Here is a 27,128-nt window from a genome sequence, read left to right as displayed (position 1 = left end):
GCACACCTTACCTCAGCATGCGAAGAATGTGCTGGGGTGTTATCGGGGAGAAGGTGCACAGCTTTCCTTTGTCTTTTTTCTTTTATAGCAGCACATAGCTCTATTAGGAGATTGTAATTATATTTCATCATCACAGTACAGCCCTCTTGAAGGTTATCTGTTAGTATTACTCCATACTGATCCCAAAAAACTGACAGCATCACCTTGCCAGCACTTTGCCTTTTTGTGTTTGGGTGATTCTGCATGCTTCCATTGCTTTGACATTTGTTTAGGTTTGGGATCATAGTGATGGATCCAGGTTTCCTCTGTGGTGACTTTTTGAAGCAAAAGGAGTTTTTTCATGGTGACTTATCCAGGAAAAAACTCCTTTTGCTTTTTTTGTGGCACATCAACATTTCATGTGCACATTGTGCTCTTTCCTCCTAGTAAGGGATAAGACGTCTTGGAAGCCAACTAGCAGATGGATAATGTTCTTCACAGACCCTACACTAATTTGGAACTATGCAACTAGGTTTTTTGATGCTAATATGGTAATCTTCTAGGATTAATGCCTCAATTTTTGCAAAACTCTGTTGTGTTACAGCAGTTGCTGAGCATACTGGGATTTCTTCATTGTACACTGAGTTCTTCCACATTTGAATTGTTTATACCAATGTGCAAAAACCTTGTAACCTGGACAGTCTTCTCCATAAACAGCAACGATTTCTTCATGGATTGTTTTCAGTCTTTTCCCTTGTAGAAAGAGGAACTGAATCACTGATCTGTATTCCACTTTATCCATTATGATGCTTCTCTTCATTCAGCACTGCAAAGAAAAAAAAAATGAATATTGAGACAGAAACTAAAATTTGTGGTTCCTGTAGAGATTTCAAGCTATCAAACAAAATAAATTTCTTCTTTCTATCACAACTACTTCTAGGTAAATACAAATCTTTTTTTGACTCCACTCTTGTATGTATATATATATATATATATAAAACATAGAAATAAATGATAAAGGACATAGTAAGATGGGAAAGTTATTAACAACAACGTGCCATGCCTAATGGAAGATATTTTTCTTTTTCTTTTCCTTTCTTTACCTTTTTCTTCTCCTTTCTTTACCTTTTTCACCTGTTTTATATACTATATATATATATATATATATATATATGTGTGTAAACTAATAAAAACTTCAAGGTAAAATAATATAAACACAAAATAATAGTATATTTTATATTTAATACATAAGATAATATAAAAACAAGGCAAAATGATGATAAATTAATTAGTAGCTTTTGATACTAATTTTGATTGATGTCTTAACCAACCTTAAAAGAGAGAGCAGTACTACAATGAATAAATGAATGAAGCAGTATCAGTGCAAGACTAAATATTATAGACTGGAAGTTGAGTAAACTGAACACCCTCCACTTGCAAATTAAATTCAATCTCTCTCTCTCAAGAAAAGAATGAGTGTTGCTTGGATGAAACAAACTAGTGTCTGAGAACTCATAGATGAACACTTGACTTCCATTTGAAAGGAGTGGCATAGAATTTCCCCTTTTGACTGAACATTTCTGGATTATTGGATGCACTTGATTCTCATCAAGTTCATTGTTGATCATGCTTGTCAGCCATTTTTTTTTTTTTTTTTTTGTAGTTGTTGGCGCATCAGCTTCTGTGGCCATAATGCACTTTCCAAGGTTTTTGCAGTACTTTTGATCCAAGCCCGAGGCGGGATTCGAACCCACGACCTTTAGGTTGCCAGGCAGGCACTTTACCCACCCGGCTAGCCCGGTCGGCTTGTCAGCCATATCATCGCTGGTTAGAGTCAATACCCACATCAACTTGGTTTACATGTAACTCGGCGCCTCCGTAGCCAGGTGGGAAGGAGCAGCAGTGTGTAGCACACGCTTCCTGATTAGGCCGAGGTTCGAGCCCATCACCACCAAATACGGAGGATGCAGAAAGGTCAGGGGATGACCACTGCATATCCCGAAGCAATATGGTCTTAGTTGCTAATGCTCCTAAAAACCATATAAACATCAACAACATTACCTGTAACTCAGGCATTAGAATGAACTGCATTTTTGATCAAGTTATTATTCAGAAGGATAAGACATTGCACAGACAGTAACTGATTTTTGTTACCTTCCCACTAAACACTGGTAGTTCTCTATTTATTGTAGCATTGCTCTCTGAGCAATATAATACATGCCATAGCGAAAATATACACTGTAATATACCTATAATATGTGCCATAGCAAAAATATACACCGTGTTCACGTATTAGCATGTCTAATGCATTAGAATGAACTGCATTTTTGACCAAGTTATTATTCAGAAGGATAAGACATTGCACTGTACAGACAATAACTGATTTTTGTTGCATTCTCACCAAACACTGGTAGTGCTTTATTTATTTATTGTAGCATTGCTCTCTGAGCAATATAATACATACCATAGCGAAAATATACACTGTTCATGTATTAGCATGTCTAATGCACCGTTACTTATATGCAACTGAGGGTAATAGTGAGGAAGGGTAAATAGCACATTAATATTTTAAATCAGCAGAGACCAACACCCATCAATGTACAAGTGAAAGCAATCAGCAATATGCCTTATGTATATTATATAATGCTAATAATCTTATATATATGCATGTGTGTGTGTGTATATACATACATACATACACACTGAGTGATCACTGAATTATGACCACCCTTGTGAAAAGTGAATGCAACCCGTTGACCATGTGAGGTACGAGAGTGCGCAGTTAGTCGATCTATGTAGCATAGATAAGGTGTCGGTGGTTCAGTAGGTAGTAAAATTCTGAGCATGATGGGTAAAAGGAAGAATTGGACTTTTAGAAAGGGTAGATTGTGGGAGCTCGATTTCCCAAACGGCTGAACTGGTGGGGTATTCGAGAGCCGCTGTAGTTAAAGTGTACCAGAACTGGCGTCAAAGCGGTCAAACAACAACCCGACAGCAAAACTGCAAAGGTCAACAAAAGGTTGAAGTTAGAGGTGAGCGCCGTGTCTGACAACCAAGCGAACAGGCACAGCACTGTTGAAGAGTTGACTACCCAATACATGGGCCAACCCATAACAGTATCTGACATGACCATGCGTTGCACACTCATACATATAGGCTATACCAGCAGACAACCCCTACGGCATCCTCTCCTAACCAAGGTTCATCGGCGTAAAAGGCTTGCCTGTTGCAAAGACCATGCAAGTTGGATGTTAGAAGACTGGAAGAAGGTGTGTGGTCAGATAAGTCACGTTATTTACTCTACATCGTGGATGGTCATGTACGGATTTGGTAGTGTGTTGCTTCATGTGTAAATCTAAACTATGAGTTGACCCTTCATACGATGAATCACACTGACTACAAGATCATTTACCTGTACTAAGGAAGAACGGTGTGATTTTTTTAAAAATATATTTTGGAGCTTCAAATGAAGCTCCATAATATGAATTGTATGAAGGGTAGACTCATTGTACTTTAGATTTCCGCATGAAGTAATGCACCGTTTGGTCCACACATCACGCGCATCCACATCGGAATGAATTGGCCTTTCATGCTATCAATGAAGGTTACATATTCCTATTCAATGAAGCAAAAATTTTATGCATATAATATAATTACATAAAATTATTGATTGCTGAAACTCTTGAAATGAAACTACACAAAAATTCTATCAATATGCAGATGTCGTTACCTAATTTTGGATTTCTGGTCTTTTTTTTATGCATGTGCCAATACAAATAAGCTCTCCACTTAAGAGCCTAACATACACACACACACTTCGTGTGTGTGTGTGTGTGTGTGTGTGTGTGTGTGTGTGTGTGTGTGTGTGTGTGTGTGTGTGTGTGTGTGTGTGTGTGTGTGTGTGTTGTCTGCTTAAGGAAGGGAAAAGCTGTAAATTTCGTTTAATTTGTGTTTTAATCCAAATTTTTAATTGTTATTTTAATTATTTATTCTGACACAATGTCTTCTCACACTCGTGGTCTTGCTGAGTTGGTTTGATGTGTTTTAGGGTCGGGCAGGGGCTCTCGGCTTTCAATTCCATTGCGCATCGAATCGGTCATATCTTTAAGAGTGAAAGAATTCATTAAATTATTTTATCCATTTATTTTATTTTATTTGTTACATTTGGAGAGCATTGACTGGAAGCAGTCTACGCAAAAGATTGAGGTAATCTCATACTCTTTTAAATATATTGTAACAACTGTAGAAGTTATTGAGCCTTGCAGCTCTGTGTTTTTACTAATCTTATTTGAGTAAACGTTTTTGTAATTAACCAAGAAAAAATTATTTGAAATTTTTATGTTTGTCGGAAATGTGCTTATAGCCCAAGCTAACTTGTAAACTACTAGAGAAATACATTTCTATAACATGATATGCATTGTTATTTGTATAAAGCTAAACTAAAGTTGTTTCAAAATAAAAATGCTATTTTGTAGTTAACATTGCCTGACAGTAAGCCCTCGATATAGCATCAGCAAAAAAAAAAAAAAACCTACAAAGTTCACCCATTCATACCCTCCAAGGATTTGTTTAGTTCTTCCTTGAATTGATTCACTCCATCCACTTCCACAACATAGGCGCCTCTGTGGCCAGGTGGGAAGGAGCAGCAGTGCGTAGCGCACACTTCTTGATTAGACTGGGGTTCGAGCCCGTCACCACCAAATACAGAGGATGCGGAAAGGTCAGAGAATGACCACCGCATGTCCCCGGAGCAATATGGCCTTAGTTGCTAATGCTCCTAAAAACCAAATAACAACAACTTCCACAACAACAGATGGAAGCCTATTCAACAGTCAACCACCTGCTGGCTGAAGGCAAACTTCCACACATTTATCTTGCAACCATCCTTCCTCGGCTTAAATTTATGCCCTCTCGTGTGTGTAGTCTCAGAAAGTTGAAGAATGCCATTAACGTTCAGCTTACTCAATCCAGTCAAGGCTTTAAATTCCTCAATCAGATCTCCCTGCAGGTTCCTGTTCTCAAGATGCTGCAATTTGCAGAACTGAAGCCTTTCCAGGTAAGAGCACCCTTTTGTTCCCTTAACCAGTCTGGTTGCCCTTCTCTGCACCCATTACAGCAGATCTACATCCCTTCTAAAGCGGCGCCTCCGTAGCCAGGTGGGAAGGAGCAGCAGCAGTGCGTAGCACACGCTTCTTGATTAGACCGGGGTTCGAGCCCGTCACCACCAAATACGGAGGATGCGGAAAGGTCAGGGAATGACCACCGCATATCCCCGGAGTAATATGGCCTTAGTTGCTAATGCTCCTAAAAACCAAATAACAACAACAACAACCCTTCTAAAGCGAGGCCTCCAGACCTGTATACAGTACTCAAGATGCAGCCTAACCATGGCCATATACAAAGGGATAATCACCTCCTTGTGTAGTCTCTAGCAAACAAGCAAAGTTTCTGTATATCATTGAGTTAAACCCATAAGCTGTCCTGGCAGCATGTCTGCACTGCGAATAGAATTTCATGTCTGACTGCACAGTTAAAATTCTCTGAGCAGTGCAGACATGCTGAAGGAACAAAGACATTCTTTTATCTTCCATTGAGACAACATTATAGTTTTAACTCACAGGGCATTGTTCATTATGAATTTACCCTGCATGGTCATACAGTGAATCAGGAATACCACAGAAGAGTTTTATGGTGATTGAGCATTACCATTACAGAAAACACTTGGAAAAGTGGGCTTTGAAGAGTTGGTACTTGCATTGTGACAGTACTTCTGCAACTTTCATTCAAAAATTTTCTCGTGAAGAAGTCCATTTATTTAGTTTTCCGAACTGGATTATCTTCCTATTTTTTTTTTTTAATTATCATTTATTTATTTTTGTTTGTTTCCCAAGCTTAAAGTCCCCTTGAAGCCTGGTAAACAAAAAAAAATAAATAATGATACCTGAATAATGCTGTCAGGAATGCTTTCAGAAGTTGAAAAAAGCATTAGAAGTATCAAGGTAACAGCTTCGAAGGTGATTAATACGAACAGCTGCTAAACTTCATTTCCTAAATATTTGTTTGGTACCTGTACTTTCTAATCATACCTTTTGTATACTTTTTCATTTTTATCCTTTGTTTCTTCCATTGTTTAGATGCATTATGGCCTTGGCTGCCCTTGTGCCGTAAAGCCCATAAACAAACAAACAAACAAACATACCCTTAATTTAATTTTATGTTAGTTGGTTAGAGGTTGCTTTTTGCTTAGGGGTAACATAAAAAGCAACTTTTATGTTAGAGGTAATAGCTAATAAAGAATTACGCACACTAGCCAAAATAATATAAACGTTTATTTATTATCAAATTGGGCCGCGTTTATTTTGAATAATACGAAGTGTGCAGCAAAGCACACTTGCTGTTAAGAGTGTAATATTGCCATGTGCAATAGATCTTATACAAAATTCAGGTACTCCCTGGATGACAATCGACCTTCCACTGGTATAAACAGACTCTGTCCATGCCAACAAAACATACCATGATACTACCTCCAGATGCTTGTGTTGTGTTAATAAGGCAAGCAGGGGGCATTGCTTCTTGAGGTTCTTACCACACTTTCTACCAATCCTCAGTGCAAAACAAAGTGTATCATGATGCTTAATCTGACCACAACTTCCTTCCATTGTTCCACTGTCCAATCACAATGTTCTCAGCACTACTACAAGTGGATTTTTCTGTTTTTCTCTAAAAAAAAGTGGCTTCCAAAGAGGCAGGCAATTGCCAATACCCAATTTATTCAATTCCCTGCACATGGTATAGTTAAAATAGGGAATTTTTGGTCTTGGTTGAATTCAGATGTAATTTCCTGCCTACTGGATGTCCTAGCTGACCAGGCTAGCCAGGTGGGTAAAGTGCCTGCCTGGTAACCCAAAGGTTGTGGGTTCGAATCCCACCTCGGGCTTGGATCAAAGTACTGCAAAAACCTTGGGAGGTGCATTATGGCCACAGAAGTCTATGCGCCAACAACTACCAAAAAAAAAAAAAAAACTGGATGTCCTATTTTTCCATACAATCATCCTTAGAGTACGATGGCTTCACTCTTAGAAAGTATTGTTTTTCTGTCAAATTTTCAAATTTGAGATGGATGTTTTCGAGAAACCAGTTGTCTTTTGTTTCTTGAACCATGGCTCCTGCTAAACGTGCACCTGCACTAAGACCTTTTTCATAGTCATAGATCATTCATTTTCCCTATTCGTGCTTCAGATTACTGCAGTCAAACAGCGTATGTGGTCTTTATACTCAATGAGGCAACACGTCATCAGCCACATCACAATTTTCTTTGCATCTATTTTCAGTTATTCATATTTGTTTGTATTTTTTTTGTCTGTGACTGTCTTAATATGAAGGTTTGTACTTGTTTTGGTGTGTGTGTGTGTGTGTGTGTGTGTGTGTGTGTGTGTGTGTGTGTGTGTGTGTGTGTGTGTGTGTGTGTGTGTGTGTGTGTGTGTGTGTGTTGCTTTTAACCAACCCAGGAAACCTCTTTCATTCTATAAAATTTGTATAATTTCTTTTAGATAGGTGGACCAATATGGATGGATAAGCTTCATCATCAAGAATTTGTACTATCTATAGTTGATGCTATAGAAAAAGAAGAAAATAAATACAACACTATAAGAAGGATGCTAGGAACTTTGATTTTAATTGCAGAGGTAAGTTTTAATTGTCTGTGTAGTTATGCAAGTTTCCTTTTTAACTTCAAAGTATTGTTATTATTATTTTTTTTAGAATTTTTAAACTACACTGAGTGGCCACTTTATTGGGTAAACCTATCCTTTTTATGAAATGAAATACTCTTTCAGTAACAGCAGCATGTGTTCATAAAGAAAGCTACATATCTGATGAAGATTGCAATACAAAGGTGGACAGATACATGGGAATGCGCTATGTATACAGTTCAGTGTTGAGAATGGGCAAGATTGAGTGATTTTGAACGTGGCTTGGTAGTCACTGCTAGATGCTACTGGAACGAGTACTTGGAAATTACAACTGTGCTGTGCTGGAGTTTTCACATACTGCTGTATCTTTAGTGTTAATTGAGAGTGGTCCAGCAAGCAAATAATGTCCAACAGTGATCTTGTGGTTGGAAACAGCTTGTTGATGTGGAAGGCCAATGGATGCTGACAAGACTTATGCAAGATAACAAAAAGGCTACAATCAGTCAAATAATAACCCAGTACAACAGTCATAACTAAAGAGGCATTTTAGACTCACGCAACTCATTGTACCTTTTCACAGATGGAGTATCACACCTCCTGTGATACCCCAAGGTACAAGAAGGTATGGTTACAGTGAGCTAGCTCTGGACAGTGGAGGATTGGAAAAATGTTGCAAATGAATCCTGGTTCCATGCTAATTTCATGGTTTCATGAGACTATGAAATCAAAATTTTATAATATTATCGATCTTATAATTTTCAATGTTACTTTATAGCAATTTGATATTGTTAGATATTAAAATTTTTATTGACACTGTAATTTTTTTAAAAAAGTTTCTTTTTGGTATTTGACAAAAGTGTCATTTTATGTAAGATTAGCCAACCCCTTTTGACTAATATTATCAAGATAATATTTTCAATTGTAAGTTGGCTAAATAATGTCAAGATTGTCACTAATATTCATAGTGTGTTTGCTGAATGTTTTTCTGTACCCTTTATTCTCTTCAGTTGGATAATGTGGACAATAACCAGTTAATATTGACAGTAGCTAGTTTTGGTCTTGGTAAAATGAACATTATGTTCCTGAAGTTAGTAATGTGGCTTAATATTGATATGAAAAACTGTCCAAAATTTGTATTGCTGTTGTAACTGTGCCTTGACTAATTGCCATAGACTGTGGTTTTCAGATCTCATTGTTTATTTATAGCAAAATATTCATATAATTAATTATAATGATAAAAACTTCATCTGAATAAGTTTTTGATGAAAATAAATGAGCTGGTTATTTATTATTGTTTTTTAAATACTTTTTTTGTTATTCCATTTTTGGTATATTGCTTTTTATATTTTAAAAATATCATGCAATATAATTCTGATCCATCATTAGTTTTTATATTGCTGTATTGAATAATCCTCCTACCATTCTTTGTATTTGCCATATCAAATAAAATCTTACTGTTTTTTTTATATTTTTTAATAATCTGTTACCTTTGATTGTTTTATTAAGGAGCTGCCCAATTGTCCCTTATTCTACACTTCACACAGACTAGCTTCTGTAGTGCATTCTACTGTTCCCAAGATTATTCAGTTCAGGTAAGATTTACATGAAATTGTTCAATTAAAGTGTTTCTGAAAGACCAAAGAAGAGAAGCACAGAAAGATTCTTCTTATGGTTAGTAATAAGATTGTAGTGAAGTTCTCTGACCTGTAAAATGTTTGAGATAGAAAGTTAGTTTCACTTTCATGTTATCTGCCATATAATGATTGAGCCTAAATACTTATACATGAGTATATATATCTAGCTATCACAGAAATTTTCATAACATTTTAAGGTGTTACAAATCATATAGAACTTAAAAAAAAATCAAAAACAGAAATTATACTTATCTGTTTCTATAGATATTTAATGTTTTTAAAGTGTTTTCAACTTCATAAACTGTAATCCTTGCCCCTTAATTGTAGTGTGACATTCCCTCTTTAAACTGATGCCTTCTTTTGACCTGCTATAGCAACAAAGAAGAGATAAACTAAAGATCATCTTGTTTTTAGAGTTTTCCGCTGTTGATGATTACATTACCGGAAAAGAATAAGTTACTTCATTTGAGATTTTAGTTGATTGATGATTAAAGTTGAGATAACAACTGTAATGCAACTCGCATTCTGCGTAGAAAAAGGAAAGAAAGATTTTTACAGCTGTTTAAATAGTGCATTGAATAATTATGTACAACATAATCATTTATGTGAAATAGGGTAAATTAGGCCAATAAATTATACCAGCATAAAAGGATAGAAGATTCTGATCTGTAGCTAGAATGATGCTGATGAGGAATATGCTATTGATATTCAGATTAGCCAACACCAAAAATGGATAATCATTTTTATTGTTAGCTGTATGTGAGAAAGGGAAAGTAGACATTCATTCATCAAAACTGAATTCAGTGGTGAAGTTTTTGCCAGAGAACTAGGCATAATATTTTAAGAGTTTTTCTCTATTAGCGAAGTATTACTTATTCGAGGTAGTGCAATACATGGTAACTCATTGTGAAGGATGAGCACAATATGAGATACAGATGAAATGATGCCCTTTACACTACTATTGTAGTTTTTCGTTTAAGAGTTGTCTATGGTGTATCTACACCAATATTATATAGGTAACTTATTAAGTAATATGTCAAGTTTCTTGTAAATTAATTTTAGATTGTTATGAGCATAGCACTGCTGGAAAATGACTTTTTATCTTTTATTTTTTATTTTTTCAATAATATTTAAGTGCCAGATGAATCTGATCGCCTGAATTTCAGATTAACAAGGCTTTATTGTAATCAATGTATTAGGTCAGAGGTTCCCAAAGTGTCTGGCACATCTCCCCTCAATGGGAGCACACTTGTTTTTTTTTTTTTTTTTTTTGGGAGGAATGCATATATATACGAAGCACTTTTGTAACAAAACATAAGCATTTTTTTTTTTTTGCAAAGATTAAATTTATCGAAGTAATTGAATTTGTTGGTTGAACATTAACATGAAGCACACACATTGCACATTGCTGCACTTGATTGTATACAGTTTTCCTGAATTTCGGAACTTCATAGCAGGTTAGTTTTTGGAATAATATTGAGGTTTATTTTTACTAAACTGTAGTTAACGTATCATTTGAATCCATATAGTCACTTAGCTTAGTTTATATTTGTATTTAGTTAAGTATTTATAAAGTTACAACTTAATATTCAGAAGGCCCTTGTTGTCGATATGTTGATGGTAACTTCGTAGCTTCTGTTCGGTAGCTTAAATTTAACTTCTCTAGTGATTCAAGTTTTGGCAGTAGTTTCATTTCTGTAATATTTTGGTAATTTAAATTCTGTAATATTTTAGTAATTAAAATTTTTTTAATCTTTCTGAAGTTCTGATTTTATCTTAATAATTGTTGCTAGAAGATCCACTTACAGTACCAAGTCCAAGAAAATTGTGACCCAGACAGAAATGCCTGTGGGCATTTCCAGTGTGGATCACAAGTTTGTCATTTGTATAGCCTGTGGCATGTATTCTAAGGTTTGGCTAGTGTACAAACCTAGCTCAACTGATGATTCTTTTCTTTGCACCTGATGTAAGCAGTGTACCAGTTTTAAATTAGAATTTGGTGCATTAAGAGAAATGTGCCAAAGTATCTCATGATTTATTAAGTGATGCACCCCTGATTTTGGTTCCAGATAAGAATAGTCAAGTGCTTACCACTCTACTTGAAGGTGATATAGTTTTTTTGGGAGACCCTATTGTAAGGGAAATGGTTAATTTTTTGTAATAAAGATAGGTGAACCAGAATCAGGGTTGTTTTCCAGGAGCAACAATTAATAATGTTACTAACAGATTGTCAGATTTTAAGAGGGGGGGGTAAAGAGAGCATCAATATTCATATGGGGACTAATGATATTGAACAAACACAACCTAACCATTTGTTGGATAAACATAGGACCATGCTGAAAAAATGCCACGAGTAAGGTCAGAATGTGTACGTGTCTGCAGTTCTTCCAAGATACAATAGGAGGATTATATGCTGAAAGCTTTGTGGCTTAACTCAAGACTTGAAGGAATCAGCAAGACTCTAAAGAAATTTTTATCAGTGTGGTCTGCACTTGCAGATAGAAGAAATCTATCTTGTAGAAATGGTATTCATTTGAACGAACGAAGATGGTGCAAGGATTTTTGCCACTATCATTGAGGATACCTTAACGGTTCAGGAAAACTGCTAGTTAAGTGGAGAAGGGGAATATAGATCTGGGTTTATCTGGCAATGTAGATCAAAGTAATGATTGCACTCACCTTAAGAATTCTTGTTTCTTGCCACAACAGCCGATGCTGACAAGATGTTCTGAGTATAGTAATATTTCAAATGAGCGAGATGTGAAAGATATGGAAAAAAGCTTAAATAACTTCAAGGGGTATGTCAGGGTAGTAAACACTTGAAGGGTAATGTCAGGAGTGTTGTCAATAAAATGGCTGAATTTGAACTCTTGGAAAAATATGAACAACTAATGCTGATATAATAGGGCTAACAGAAACGTGATGCCACCTGAAAATTGGAAATGACAAGTTTAGGAAGATAGGAGGGGTGGTGGTGTCATGCTTCTTATGAAAAAGCAGCCTGAGCATGAAGAGCTTTTGCTGAGTCTGAAGTTATTTCTGCCAGCATAGAATCTGTGTTGTGTGAGTTGGAAGCAAAGGTATAATGAGAGTGGGAGTAATCTGCAGACCAGAAGATTGTGATGATATGATGAGAGTCTTTACATGCAAATGGAATGAGCAAGCAAGAAGAAATGTCTTATTATGGGCGACTTCAATCCGCCCAGACTGATTGGAATAAGTGGGATAGAATCCCACCTTAGTGAAATTTTTTTTCTAAATAAACTGGATGATTATTATTTGTACCAGCATGTCACAGATAATACTAAGAGTGAAAATATTCTTGATCTCATCATTATTCATGAATTAGATTGACATCACAAGGCTTAAAATACAAGAACCATTGGCAGATAGTGATCATGCAGTCAACAGTTGGATGATGGAGAAAGATGTTGCACTAGTTAAAGGCACTGGTTTTAATTTCAAAAGAGGGCACTTTGAAAGTTTAATGCACTACATGGCATCTATTAATTGGACGGATTGTAGAGTGAGGGCAAATGCACTTGGATTATGGAATACCTTTTTAAAGCAAAAATCACAGAAGCCATGAATGCATATAAAAAAAAAAATATGAATTAAGAAAATATTGCAGGACAAGGATGCTGAAATGGATGAATGTGGAGCTGGTGGTCAAATAAAGCAACGAAAGATAGTACGGGACAGTTATAGAGCAATGAAAAGTACCGAAGTCTGCAACAGCTACAAGTTGATTTATAATAGTACCACCAATAAGGTTAGTGAGGCAAAGGCTACATATTAGAGAGCACTGGCTAATGGGGACAAGGAATCTTTTGTATATGTGAATACAAAGAAGAAAAAAGACCGAATTAGATCAAACCCTTATGGATGTCTTAGACATCCCAGCTGATGTTGCAGATGAATTGAACAGGTACTTTGCATCTGTGTGTTTACTGGGAAAAAACAAAAAAAACAAAACTTCATGCTGAGAAAAGGATGTGAGAGGGAAAGTCATATGAAATTAGTGATTTCGAAATTACAGATGACTGGTTATTAGATAAACTTTCAAGCATAAAGGCAAGTAAGGCCCCTGGAGTTCATGGTATATTCACAGTAATTTTGAGGGAGGCCACTAGAGAGTGTAATGAACCACTGAAGTTAATTATGAGGACATCTTTGGGCTCTGGAAAGAATCCTTTGGATTAGAGAAGTACCAGATTTGGATTAGACTCTCTTTAAAAATTACAGCTGTGAATTACAGGCTCCGAAAAAGCAATAAGTGTTTGCCATTTTATTTATCTAATTGTTATTTTATATTGAACTTTATGAGTAGCCATATAGTTCTAGATACGGTGGTTATTTTTAATTTAGATAAGAGTTTTTGTAGATTACTACTTAATATACGTAAAACCGTTGTTTCGTTCGAATCTTGCAGCCATTGTTTTTGTATAGAGTGGTAGGGAATTCAAATTTTTAATTGTGGTAACTAGGTAGCTCTAACGTAAAATTATATAGTGTAATTTGCATCCTTGCATTTAATATTCTCTATTAGATAGTGTATATTGACAATTAACTAAATTTATTAATCTTATTAATTTAAAATATCATGCCCCAGACTCGAGCAGAAAAGCAACGGGCACAAAGTGGCAGGAGTGCTGTGACTCGGGGGAGAACTGAGGGGGGCGATTCTCTGTTGCATCACAATCTAAAAAATTTGCAACTTGTGAAATTTTTGCCGAACTCTCTGGAACGGAACATGATCTAGCCAAGGAGGATGTCTTTGTGTGTGCCAGATGCAGAGAGTGTCTAGAAATTAGGCATTAGCTCAGCGTTCTGATGGGCGTCTATAAGAGCTTGAGGTGTAGGGTAGATGCCCTTGAAGAAATTAATATGAGGGTCCCGTCAAGCTCTCCGCTGCCCAACTCAATGCCAGAGCTCACTCCTGGGCATCAGGCAATACAGCGGCAACCTCCAAGACAATGTGCTGGTCCCACAGGAGTTAGTTATCTTCGGTGACTCTATTGTCAGGGAGACAGTGAATATATTGTGTAAAAAGGATAGATGGAATAGGACCAGGGTATGTCTGCCAGGGGCAAAAGTTGATGACGTTGTAAAGCATATATCATCTTTTAAGGGCACAAAGGATGATATTGTTATACACATTGGCACCAAATGACATTAAGATTAGGAGATCTGCAGATTTACTTAACAAGTACAGGTCATTGTTGCAAAAAAGTCGAGAATTAGGGTTAAATTTGAAAGTGTCTGCAATTCTGCCCAGACACGATGGGAGGGAGTACATGATGAGAGCCTTGTCAATCAATTCGGCCCTGGAGGAAATGTGCAAGGCTCAAGGGGTAAAATTTTTTTCTGCTTGGTCTGTGCTTGTTAACAGGAGAAACTGCTTCTACAGGGATGGGATACACTTAAATAGAAAGGGTGCAAGAATATTTGCTGATGCTATCGACGCAGTGTTAGATGGGTCGGAAAACTGCTAGCTTGGGGGGATTCACAGATTAAAAGGTTAAAAGTAGCTGCAGGCAGAGGTGAAGGTGATTCTTGCACTACTTCTATTAGAATAAGCAGTGGCGTGGAGTGAGGGGTGTTGGGGGTTTCAGGGACTGATGGCAGTCATCGTGAAACAGGTGGGTATATGGGATGTGTTAGGGTAACTAATAATAAGAATAGGTACATGTATACTTGCATATATACCAATGCTAGAAGTATAGTAAATAAATTTGATGAATTTGAAGTGTTGGTCAAGACATCAAGGGCAGATATTGTTGCGATAGCAGAGACGTGGTTTCACACAGATGTAAGGAATGCACAACTGGAATTTGGGGTATACAATGTGTACAGAAAGGATAGACAGGATAGGAAGGGAGGAGGTGCTATGCTGTTAATTAAGAAAAAACATAAAATCAAAAGAAGTGCATCCAGTTGATACAGATGAACAGTGCACTGTTGAGTCAGTTTGGTGTGACATAAGCACTGTGAAAGCAAAAATAAGAGTAGGAGTGTGTTATAGACCTAATGACTGGAATGAGTACAATGAACAATTGTACAGAGAAATAGTGGGCTAGTAAATCAGAATGTCTTATAATGGGGGATTTTAACTTCCCAGATATAGACTGGAACTTATGGGTTGGTCACTCGCACACTAGTAAGACTTTTGTGGATTTATTAGATGATTGTTTTCTGCAGCAGCATGTTCAAGAGGCAACCAGAGAGGGGAATACTCTTGATCTGGTTATCAGCAGTGATCATTTGTGTATTAAGAATTTGCAGATAAAGGAATAATTAGGTGGCAGTGATCACAGTGTACTAATGTGGGATTTACTTAAAGATATAATTACCATCAGGGATAAAGGAAGGGGTTTTTGCTTCCGTAAAGGTGACTATAGTGGCCTCAGACAGTTTTTTTAAATTCTGTACAGTGGGAACAACTGATGATGTTACCAACAGCAAATTCTAAAGTGGGAAGCATTCAAGGAATTAATAGTTGAAGCTACTAAACGTTTCATACCTATTAATAAATATTGTTCAAGGTTTAGCCTTAAATGGTTGTCAAATGAACTAATCAGACTCGTGGCAGAGAAGAAAAATGCATGGGATGCATATAAATTATCAGGCGACACAGAAGTCTATGATATATATATATATATAAGCTAGTCTGTAATCAAGTCACAAAGGAGGTTAGGCAGGCGAAGGCAGATTACTAGAAATCTTTGGCAAAGGATGCTAAGAAAAACAGAAAGGATTTCTTTATTTATATAAACTCTAAAAGGAAGGGGATGAATCAGATTGGTCCACTTGATATTGATAGTTCGACTGTTGATGATCCTGCTCAGATAGCAAAAAACTGAATGAGTATTTTCATGTATATTCACACATGAGGAGTTATTAAGGTTTGAATATGCCACAAGGTTATCAAATTGTAGTAGGGTGCATAATGATTTTGTAATAACTGAGAACAAAGTGGAGGAGAAATTGTTGAAGTTAAACATGAGAAAGGCACCTGGGGTGGATGGGATCTATCCAGTTATAGTAAAGGAGGTGGCAAAGGAAGTAAACAAACCCTTAGCCATAATTATGAGAGCATCCTTGGACTCAGGGGAGGTCCCCACTGACTGGAGATGTGCAAATATGTCCCCAATTCACAAAGGGGGATTGAAGGGTGACACGAGTAATTACAGACCAGTTAGTTTATCTTCTGTTCTGGATAAAATAATGGAGTCACTGGTTAAAGATGCATTGCAGGATCATCTAGACAAGACTGCAGCAACAATTTAGACACAGCATGTGTTTGTTAAGGGAAAGTCTTGTATGACAAATTTGATTGGTTATTACGATATGGTTACAAAGGAACTGGATGCAAAAAATAATTTTGATATCATATACTTGGATTTCAGGAAAGCTTTTGAAACTGTTGCACATGGAAGACTACTGTACAAATTGGAGCAGAATGGTATTAAGGGTAAGTTGCTACAATGGATAAAAGGATGGTTGAGTGGGAGAAGACAGAGGGTGGTAATCAATGGGTGCTGCTCTTCGTGGACTAAAGTTATTAGTGGAGTCCCCAAGGGTTCGGTGTTGGGTCCACTGTTGTTTTGTATATTTATCAATGATATTGATGAAGGTATATCAGGCTTAGTATTCAAGTTTGCAGATGACACAAAGGTTGGCAGGGTTGTTAATGACAGTAATGGCAGTGTGTTACTGCAACAGGATCTAGAAAATTTGGGCAGATGGACTGAGAAGTGACAACTGAAGTTTAACATTGAAAAATGCAAAGTACTGCATATGGGTAGAAGTAACCCCAGAGAAACGTACCAACTGTGTGGTACTACACTTAAGGTGGTAGAAAATCCCATGCATTTTTCTTCTCTGTCACGAGTCTCATTAGTTCATTTGATAACCATTTTGGCCTAAACCTTGAACAATATTTCTTAATAGGTATGAAATTTTTAGTAGCTTCCACGATTAATTCCTTGAATGCTTCCCACTTAGAAAATACTGTTGGTAACATCGTCAGTTGATCCGACTGTACAGAATTTAAAAACTGTCTGAGACCACTGTACTCACCCTTACGGAAGCAAAAACTCTTTCCTTTACCCTTGATGGTAATTAAATCTTTAACTATATTAAATCTTTAAGTAAATCCTACATCAGTACACTGTGGTTCCTTTATCTGCAAATTCTTAATACACGAATGATCACTGTTGATAACCAGATCAAGAGTTTTACTTTCTCTGGTTGCCTCTCGAATATGCTGCTTCAGAAAACAAATCGTCCAATAAATCCACAAAAGTCTGACTAGTGTGTGAGTGACCAACCCACAAGTTCCAGTCAATATCTGGGAAGTTAAAATCCCCCATTATAAGACATTGCGATTTACTAGCCCACTCTATTTCTCTGTACAATTGTTCATTGTACTCATTCAAGTCATTAGGCCTATAACACACTCCTACTCTTATTTTTGCTTTCACAGTACTTATGTCACACCAAACTGACTCAACAGTGCACTGTTCATCTATATCAACTGGATGCACTTCTTTTGATTTTATGTTTTTCTTTATTAACAGCATAACACCTCCTCCCTTCCTATCCTATCTATCCTTTCTGTACACATTGTACTCCCCAAATTCCAGTTCAGCATTCCTTATATCTGTGTGACACCACGTCTCTGCTATCCCAACAATATCCGCCTTTGATGTCTTGACCAACACTTCAAATTCATCAAATTTATTTACTATATTTCTAGCATTGGTATACATGCAAGCATACATGCTCCTATTCTGCAAATTGCAGCAGCTGGAGACTAGGCACCTGCGAGGTGATCTGATTGAGGTGTATAAGGCCTTGAATGGGTTGAGCATGCTGAATTCTGATGGGATTGTTCCACTTGTTCAGATTACGAACCTAAGGGGGCATAAATTGAAATTGAGGAAGGACAGATGTAGAATAGATGTGCGGAAATTTGCCTTTAGCCAGCGTGTGGTTAATAGCTGGAACAAACTTCCATCTGTCGTTGTGGAAGTTGATAGGTTAAATAAATTTAAGGAGGAACTGGACAAATATTTAGAGGGAATTGTTTTGTATTTTTTTTTTTTTTTGGCTGATCCTGCATAAGTTCATACGCTTGCTTTCTTCACATGCCTCTACTACTACTACCAATGTATCACCAGTACATAAAGGCTGTTCCAAGAGCAGATTTGGTAACTACAGACCAATTAGTCCGCCTTCAGAGGTAGGGAAAATCTAAGAAGTAATGATTAAGAATGCAATACAAGGACATTTAGATAGATGTGGCATTCTGAAAAATATGCAACATGGTTTTCTGAACGGGAAATCATAACTAACATAGTAACCTATTTTGACACAGTTACTCATAAGCTGGATGTAGGGAACAATTTTGACATAGTTTTTTTGAATGGTAGTAAGACATTTAGCTAAGTCCCTCATGAGAAGTTATTGTATATGCTGAAATATGTTGGAGTTACTGGAAAAAATTTAAGATGGATTGCTCGGCAGCTGCCGGTCAGAAAGAAGAGAGTTGTGATTAATGGGGATATTCTTTAGATTGATGTATTTTCAAGTCAGAAGTGGGGTCCCCCAAGAATCAGTTCATGGACCACTTTTTTTTCTGATTTTCATAAATGACATCAATGATGGGATAGAAGGTTTGATGTAAAAATTTGCAGACAATGTAAAGATTGGTAGAGTAGTTAACAATCAGTACCAAGCAGTGCTCTTTCAAAATGACTTGACCAGGCTGCAAGAATGGTCAGAAAAGTTTTGATTTAATGCAGCAAAATGCAAGGTTGGGAATAGCAACTTCAAAATAAATTATGTGCTTGGTGGGGTTTAATTAAAAACAGTGGAGGCAGCAAGAATCTGGGAGTTATAATACAGGTGGATATGAAGTTTTCTGATCAGTGTAAACAGACAGACAGGAAAGCCCACGGTGTGGTATCAATGATTTATTGAACATTATCCTGTAGAAATATGGAGATCATAGTCCCAGTGTATAAGGAAATTGTAAGACCGCATTTGGAATACTGTGTTCATATATGGAGACCCCATCTGAAAAAAGACATTGACCTTCTTGAAATGGTCCAAAGACAAGCAACTCACATGGTGAGATTGACAAAAGTGCAACCATATAAGGAAAGACTTTGTATATGTGGGCTGCAGCGCTAGGCAACCAGGCACCCTAGTGGTGACCTGGTTGACATTTATAAAGCTCTGAGAGGGGTTAGTAAAATGAAAAAAGGCAGAATTTTCACTGTTATAGAGAATTCCAGAATTCAGTGGTATAAATTCAAATTACAAGTAAAGGTTTAGACTAGATTGTAGGAAGTTTTCTTTTAGCCAGTGAGTCATTGATTGCTGGAATAGGTTACCTTCACAGGTAGTTGAGGCTGATAGTTTGAATAAATTCAAAGGTCAACTGGATAATTAGCTATGTGAGGAGAGAAGTAAATAATTTGTATTTTCTTATGTACTCAGTGGGTGTTTTTTTATTTTTATTTTTTTTTTTGTCCCCCGGCCAATGCAGCAAAAACCTGTGGCTTCCTTGCACTAATGGCTATTACTATAAGGGGAGATATAAACTTTATGAAATATTTTAGGGAGGGGTAGAAGTTATAAAACTTTGGAAACCTTTGTAATTAGTGAAACAATTGAATTCTGGATTTTGCAATTGAAGTTGATTTAGAACTTTGCCAAATTAAATTAATGTAGCATCTCTTGTATTTCAGATCAGCAATTCTGAATGCTGGTTATAAAGTGTCCTTTTCCCATACTTCTCCAGAGTCTGTGAAAACAGATGCACCACCTGAGGTGATATGGGATATAATTAGAGCATGGGTAAGTGAAACATTCAAAATCCATTGATATTAATTGTAAAATTTAATGTGTTTATAATTCAACTCTAATTTTATAGTCTTGTAGTATGTATTACTAAATTACTTGATTAGAAAAATAGGTGAAGGATAACAAATGGTCGTAAACATTGCACTTCTGAGTTTCAAAGGGGTTTTTTTTTTTTTTTTTCTGTATCAGACAAAGCCAGGTACAGCAGTCAAATTTAACTGCCCAGTATTTCTTTTTTGTCAATTATGGGAAAGAATGAAAGAATTTGATATAATTAAAAATTAAAATTGATAGAAATTTTTTTAGAGCAGAAATAGATAAGAAAGACATTAAATTGATAAAAATATGCATACTGGAATAAGAAAATGAAAATCTGAATTGAAAATAGACTAGTGGATAACAATAAAGAATATTACCATTGAGGTATACCCTCCCTGCTTTATAACATTTATTCAAAAACAATAATTAAAAAATGGTATTAAGATATTAGGTATTAGAGAAACTATCTACAGCCTTAGATATGTATACTGGTGTTCAAAGAAAATGCATCACCTAGAAATTTCACATTTCCTACCCTTTTTTGCAATGGTATGTTACATTAATGACTAGCATCACAAATAGAAATATAAACAAAAGATATTTATTAATAGTTAAGGCAAAGCTAAGTAATATTTGACAGGTGCTCTCAAAATATTCCAAAATGAGCATTTGCAACCTTTATACAACAGTTTTGGTAAACATGACAATTACGGCTGAAATGTTATCATAAGCTTCAGTTTATCATTTTAAATGGAAAACAAAATGAAAAGTTCATCAGGTGCAAAATAATATTTAGTTTGACTGCCTCTGGCCCTGATGACATCAGCGACTGTCGAGGCATTGACAAGATCAATTTCTGAAGATAATCAACTGATAGTTCATGGTTTCCAAACACGAATTATGGCTTCCTGAAGTTCACAAAGGGTCTTTGGTTTCTTTCTGGCAACTGCAGATTCCACACAATGCCAACAGTTCTCTATAAGATTCAGGTCCAGGCTGTTTCCTGGTTGTAATGGACCGTTCTTCTTCCTACCATTTTTTTTTTTTTTTTTTCACCTGTAACAAACGTAAACACATTACTGTCAAATCTCTAATGCAGAAACGAAGCTAAAGTAACTATAGAAGTGCCTACTTACACTTTTCACCTGATAACAAAGAGAAGAGTCCTGAAAGATGCAGTTATTTGGCAGGTTGAAATGGTCTCTAATGGTTGGCAGCAATTTGTCTTCCAGTATACCAGGTATCCATTGGCGTTTACATAACCTTTTATAAACTGCAGGTGACCTACTCTGCGATACGAAATGCACCCCTCGTGTCATTTGGCTGGAATTTCAATGTAGGGAATTTCAATGTAGACACCATCCAGACTGTACGGTATTCTTCACTACGTCTACGGCAAATCGTTTGTCTCCCATCAGAGTAATGCAGGTTGAATTTCTTCTCATCCAAGAAAATAACTAACTTCCACTGTTCAGGGGTCTATTTGACATGCTCCTTACACCAAATTAATCGTGCCTTTTTCATTTTGTGTGTGAGGAGAGGCTTCTTCTTAGGACGACGGGCTACAAATCCATTTTTGAAAAGGTGTCTTCTGACTGTTACTGCACTTGCTACCACTCCTATAGTTCTTCCCATTCTCTTTTCAGCTCAGACGAAGAAGCTTTATGGTTTTTAAGGCATAAGCTCTTCAAAACGCGGTCCTGTTTTGGCATAGAGCAGGCATGGCAAACATGCTGGCCGCATGCGGCCCGCACAAAGGACACTGTAACGATTCGCAAAATCTGTTAATTGAAGTAATTTAGAATTTTGAATATCGTGTGCGGCTGCCTTACGACAAGAATTCTAGCATTCTTGCCAATTTATTGGTGTGGGTACCTGGTCCTGATCTGAATTCCACGGCCCACAAGTGGGAAAGGTTCCTCTCTCGTTAAGGTAAACCGCTCGGCCTGAGTGAGAGAGTGGAACCAACGAGCATGAGGTAAAAACCCGTTTATCTCGCTTGTAACAATACATAAGCTGGCCTAAATTTCGTTTCAGTTTTTTAACCGGTGATTTTATTTTTAATTTAATTTTATTATTTTTCAGATTGCACATCATTTTTAAAAATGGTTAGTGCTTCTCCAGTTAAGAGAAAATGGAAACTGAACGAAGAAGGGCAAGTGTTTCAAGAAAAATGGGAATTACAGTATTTTTGCACAACGGTGAATGGAAAGATACATTGTTTAATTTGCAACAAAAGCATTGCCACGCCAAAAGAGTACAACTTGAAAAGACATTATGAAACAAACCATCGATCTTACGATAAATATGAAGGCCCAATGCGTGTCTCAAGACTCAGGGAATTGAAGGCTAACATGAGACAGCAACAGACTTGTTTTACGAAAATTGAGAAAGGGAATGTTGCTTCCGTTACTGCAAGCTATGAACTCAGCTGAATGATCGCCATGAGTGGGAAACCTTACGGTGAAGGAGATTTCGTAAAGCAATGCCTTGTAAAAACGGCTCAAATTGTGTGTCCAGAGAAAGCACACTTATACAAAGATATTTCATTAACCAGGAACACTGTTGCTGAATGGATTGATAAAATGTCAAGTGATTTGAAACAACAGTTGAAGGCCACATCATCAAGATTTGAACATTTTTCTGTTACTATTGATGAGACTGTTGACATCACTGGAATAGCACAGCTTGCGGTTTTCATCAGGGCTTGTGACAGTAAATTTAATATTTATGAAGAATTGATGTAACAGCTGATGCAATACTACATCATCACCTATGCATGTCAGTCTTATCTGATGCAATCTGTAAGAAATATTGTCATGTTATTCGGACAACAATTACAATTTTAAGGGGTGATGGACTTTCTTTGAACACCAGTGTAGATGATATGATATTCATTGCATCCACAGATTGCACAAAAGACCCACAAACAGTACTATAGGATTTAGGAATATATTTCAACACACCAGATTTAAAACTTCACATGCATCACTGCTTTTGATTTCAGTCATGGGGATCTTTCTATTTCCATTTAAAACTGAGAGTTGAGTATTTGACCTTAAGGGTGAGGCTTATGTTCATGAAGGAAATACTCCTGTCCACAGTTTGCATCTAATTTGCTTCTAAAACCAAATAAAAATCATCATATTTTTTAGCATCTTTGGCTAAAATATTAATAGCCTAGTTGCTAATATTTTATTAAATTAAGCAGAATTATAGAAACTGTTTCTAAGTTAAACACAAACTGAAACCTCTAAAGTGCTGTATTTAAATATACTCCTGAAATACCATAGTATTGTATTGCATAGAGTAAATGCAGACCTGTTCTAGAGATTAAAGGTACAGATAACAGTCATTATAGCTTTAAACAGAAGTCTTTCTTCCATGCACGACTTGGATGTTCACTCAGACAAAATACATTATTCACTAATCAGCATGTGTTCACTAACAGAGGCAATCTGCCTGGTGACAGAAAAACAGCAAGCTTTGATAGCCAGTGGATTTGCTTTTCAGGTGATTTAAAAATATATTAGAAGCTTAGGCAAAATTAACATGAGACTACAGAAATATATTTTACATCATAAAACCATTGTCAACTTATCATGAGGGTTGTTGGGTTTGATGCATCATGGTCAAGTTGCTCGTGTGCCATAAATAAATCAAATCAAAAGCATGAGGATAGAAGGCAAAATTTGCAAAATAACCCCACTAGCACTAGAAGGGAAGTGAGTAACACATCTGGAAATGTAGAAGATATTGGTTAAAGGATTTATAGGAACAAGACTTGAAGAGGAAGAAATTTTATGGCAGAGTAGTTATAAAGAAAGGTGACTTGCTGACTGCTAATTTCCATAACTGAGATGGCATTTGGTTGTGCAGATGATGTTTACTGAGTGTAAGTTCTATCTCTAGAATATTAATATTTTACTGAGTAATTAATACATATTTTGACCTTTTTTGTGTACTAGGTAAAATTAAATCCATTGAAGAAGACGTTAGAAGATGGTAGCCCAGCTCAAGTAATACTCAGTAAAGAACCAAGGTGAATCCCTGTTACTGTTGTTTGTTAAAATAAATGCATGACTGAGATACCATTGTGTATATGTGTGTATATATATAAAATTGTGGATATGGTTTTTCTAAACATGCTCATTGTAATTTTTTTTATTTAAAAAGGTATGAAATATCCACATAGGATCATAATGTGTTGATATATACAGTAGACTCTCGATTTTCCGGGATAGATGGTAAAAAACAAATCCCGGATAATCGATTTCCCGGTTAATCGAAAAACACAGAAGTCCCCGACATACGTAAGAGATACGTTCCAGGACTTCTTACTTCGTCGAGTTTTACGTTACTCAGGAATAACTAATAACATATTGCTACTATATTATTATTGACAAATCTGAATTCAGTGCAATATTTGTTAATGTTTGACCATTTTCATACATCCTTATTATTTGAATTTTCCGATCCAACTCAATCACTTTCCTTTTCTTGGTAGATTTACTAGTAGCGCTGTCGTTTATTCTGTTAGTCGGCACCATGATAATGGTCAAAACTAAATTTTCTGTAAAGAACTTCACAGGGTTTAGGCAAAAACTCACTATTATCACCCCGCTTGAGCTCACATTTTACTAAAGCACATTTCTGGAGGTCACTACCATAAAACAATAAAAACAATTTGGGCTTTTCTGTTCGGGCATCTAATTATAAACGAGTGGTAAACTCTATCTTATTGCATTTGCGATAATACCAATAGCTAGAATTCTGTGGGTTTTTACATTATTATGGTGAAATGAGTGTCCCCCTTCACTGAAATCTTCAGTCATATAAAAAAAAAAAAACCATAAATAAATTGTAAGAATCTTCTCTTCTTTCCTGTTTTTTGCTTGTTACTCTGTATCTCACTTGTGCAATTTGTGCATGCCATGATCGTCGTTATTGATTGCTTATTTTATTTTATTTTTTTTGTTTGTTTTACATTTTACAATCCTAAAAAAAAAAAAAAATTGAATAGTGACAAATGGGCCTGGAGTACTGGGGTCCATAGTTTAATGATTTTTCAAATAGATATTTACAGTATACCCAGTATAAAATAAAATATAAGTATAAATTCAGTAGCTTTCGGAACACGCGTCCCTTTATCAACTGACAAATTTGAATACATTACAAGCAAAGTGTGGCACGTTACTCATGCGTCATTGTTGTAGCACGGACGTGTGCTGCCTTACGCCAGTGATCATCCATCAATAAAACGGTTGTCTCTAGGATGGGATGTATACGCATGCCTTTCTGGCGATTTAATGCCTTAGGGTTGTTTATTATGTTTAGTGACTCTAGCCATAGGCGGTGGCGAAAGTGTCGCGCGTGGTCCACTATCTCAAAGTCGCGCTTGGGGTCAAGATCGTGGTTGGTAGCCCAAAAATGTTCTGCAAGCGCGGACTGGTCAGTTTCGGCAAGCCGGATTGCTCTGTCGTGTTCCGTGAGGCGATCCTGGAGACGTCTCGATGTCTCACCTACGTAGCAACTGTTACAGGCCCTACAGGTGATACGGTACACTACATTGCTGCGTAAGACAGGTGTGACAGGGGTCTTCACACTGGAGACTAGTGAACGTAGGTTCCTACCTGGTAATTGCACACATTTGATGTAACTTCTCAGGATCTTCGAGATACGTCCTGACACTCCTGGATAGTACGGAATGTAGGCGGATGATATGCCGACTTGCTTCGGAGGTCTTGGGTTGGAAGTAAGTTCTTGTGCCTGTAACAAGCATCTGTTTAGTACATGGGATGGATAACCGCATCTGGTTAGGTCCGCCTTCACACGGGAGATCTCGTTACGTCTAATTGTGTCGGTGCTGGAATGGTTCCAGGCCCTGGAGAACAGGGTGCGGGCAGTGCTATTGAGATGGCTTGGAGCGTGGCCGGACCCGTAGTTGGTGAATTGACCGCACCACATGGGTTTGCCATGTGGTGCGGTCCAATCCAATCTATCCAATTTCATCAAGTTTACCGTAGAATCAGAGGTGAACGGTTCGCTCCCGTTTCTGGACGTGCTAGTGCATCGCGTAGGCCCACATCTAGAGACCTCAGTATACCGCAAACCCATGTGGTGCGGTCAATTCACCAACTACGGGTTGTAAATTGATTCTTATAATGGGAACATGTGATAACGATGAAAGGGTAGTGCAGTTTTCATTATAAATATGACCTGTTAGAGAGATAAAAATATCTTAGTAATATAGCGAGATTTTTAACTTCCAAGGACTTGGAACGAATTACAAAAAAAAAAAAAAAAAAAGAAGTGTTATTTTGTTCACATTGCGATATTTTCCACACTACTTCCATTTATTCCTACAGGAATCAAAATATGTTTCCACGATTTTTTCAAGTTTGCACTGGCCAGCAAAAACTTACATAATGTCGAATATTACTCAAGTTGGGTAGTTCCTGTATTAATTAGTCGGATACCATTTTTAACATTAGACAGGATTTTCATAATTCTCATTTATAACATTAATAATCTTTTAGTTTTATTGTAGTAGACAAACATGAATATATGGTTAGTGCATTAATTTTGTCATAATGAGAAAAGTAACAGTGCTGTAGAGAAAAAATACTTTTGCACTGGAGGAGTTTAAAAAACACATTCATTGTCATTCTCTCTGAAATTCAGTGCATATGTACAGTGACTTGAAGATCATTGTAACCTGCTTTGAGAAATTGCACATTTTTTTGTAGTTTAAAGATGTGTATTTTTTTTTTTTTTTTTTTTAGTGGTGTAAACAAAATGAATTGGTGTACCCTTAATGTGAACTACAGTTATTCTCCTTGCTCCTTGATGTACATGCTATTCTTAGGGAAGTAAATAAAAATGTAAACTTAAAGCGCCATTAATATCT

The 27,128-nt window shown here is 36.6% G+C and overlaps 1 protein-coding gene across 1 annotated transcript in view; it reads left to right on the top strand.

The window, feature by feature from the left end:
• The window catches only part of Trm1 (tRNA methyltransferase 1), a 97,046-nt gene that overhangs the window by 56,473 nt on the left and 13,445 nt on the right, over positions 1-27,128 (top strand). Inside the window, exons 9-12 of the mRNA XM_090371373.1 lie at positions 7,530-7,664; positions 9,177-9,262; positions 20,065-20,173; positions 24,187-24,260. Of these exons, the coding sequence (XP_090227499.1) occupies positions 7,530-7,664; positions 9,177-9,262; positions 20,065-20,173; positions 24,187-24,260 (404 nt within the window). The remainder of the gene's footprint in view (positions 1-7,529; positions 7,665-9,176; positions 9,263-20,064; positions 20,174-24,186; positions 24,261-27,128) is intronic.

Source organism: Mastigoproctus giganteus, chromosome 4 (genome assembly GCF_048544385.1).
Source record: "Mastigoproctus giganteus isolate SK-2022 chromosome 4, ASM4854438v1, whole genome shotgun sequence".
Lineage (NCBI taxonomy): Eukaryota > Metazoa > Arthropoda > Arachnida > Uropygi > Thelyphonidae > Mastigoproctus > Mastigoproctus giganteus.
This window is presented reverse-complemented; position numbering and strand designations above follow the sequence as displayed.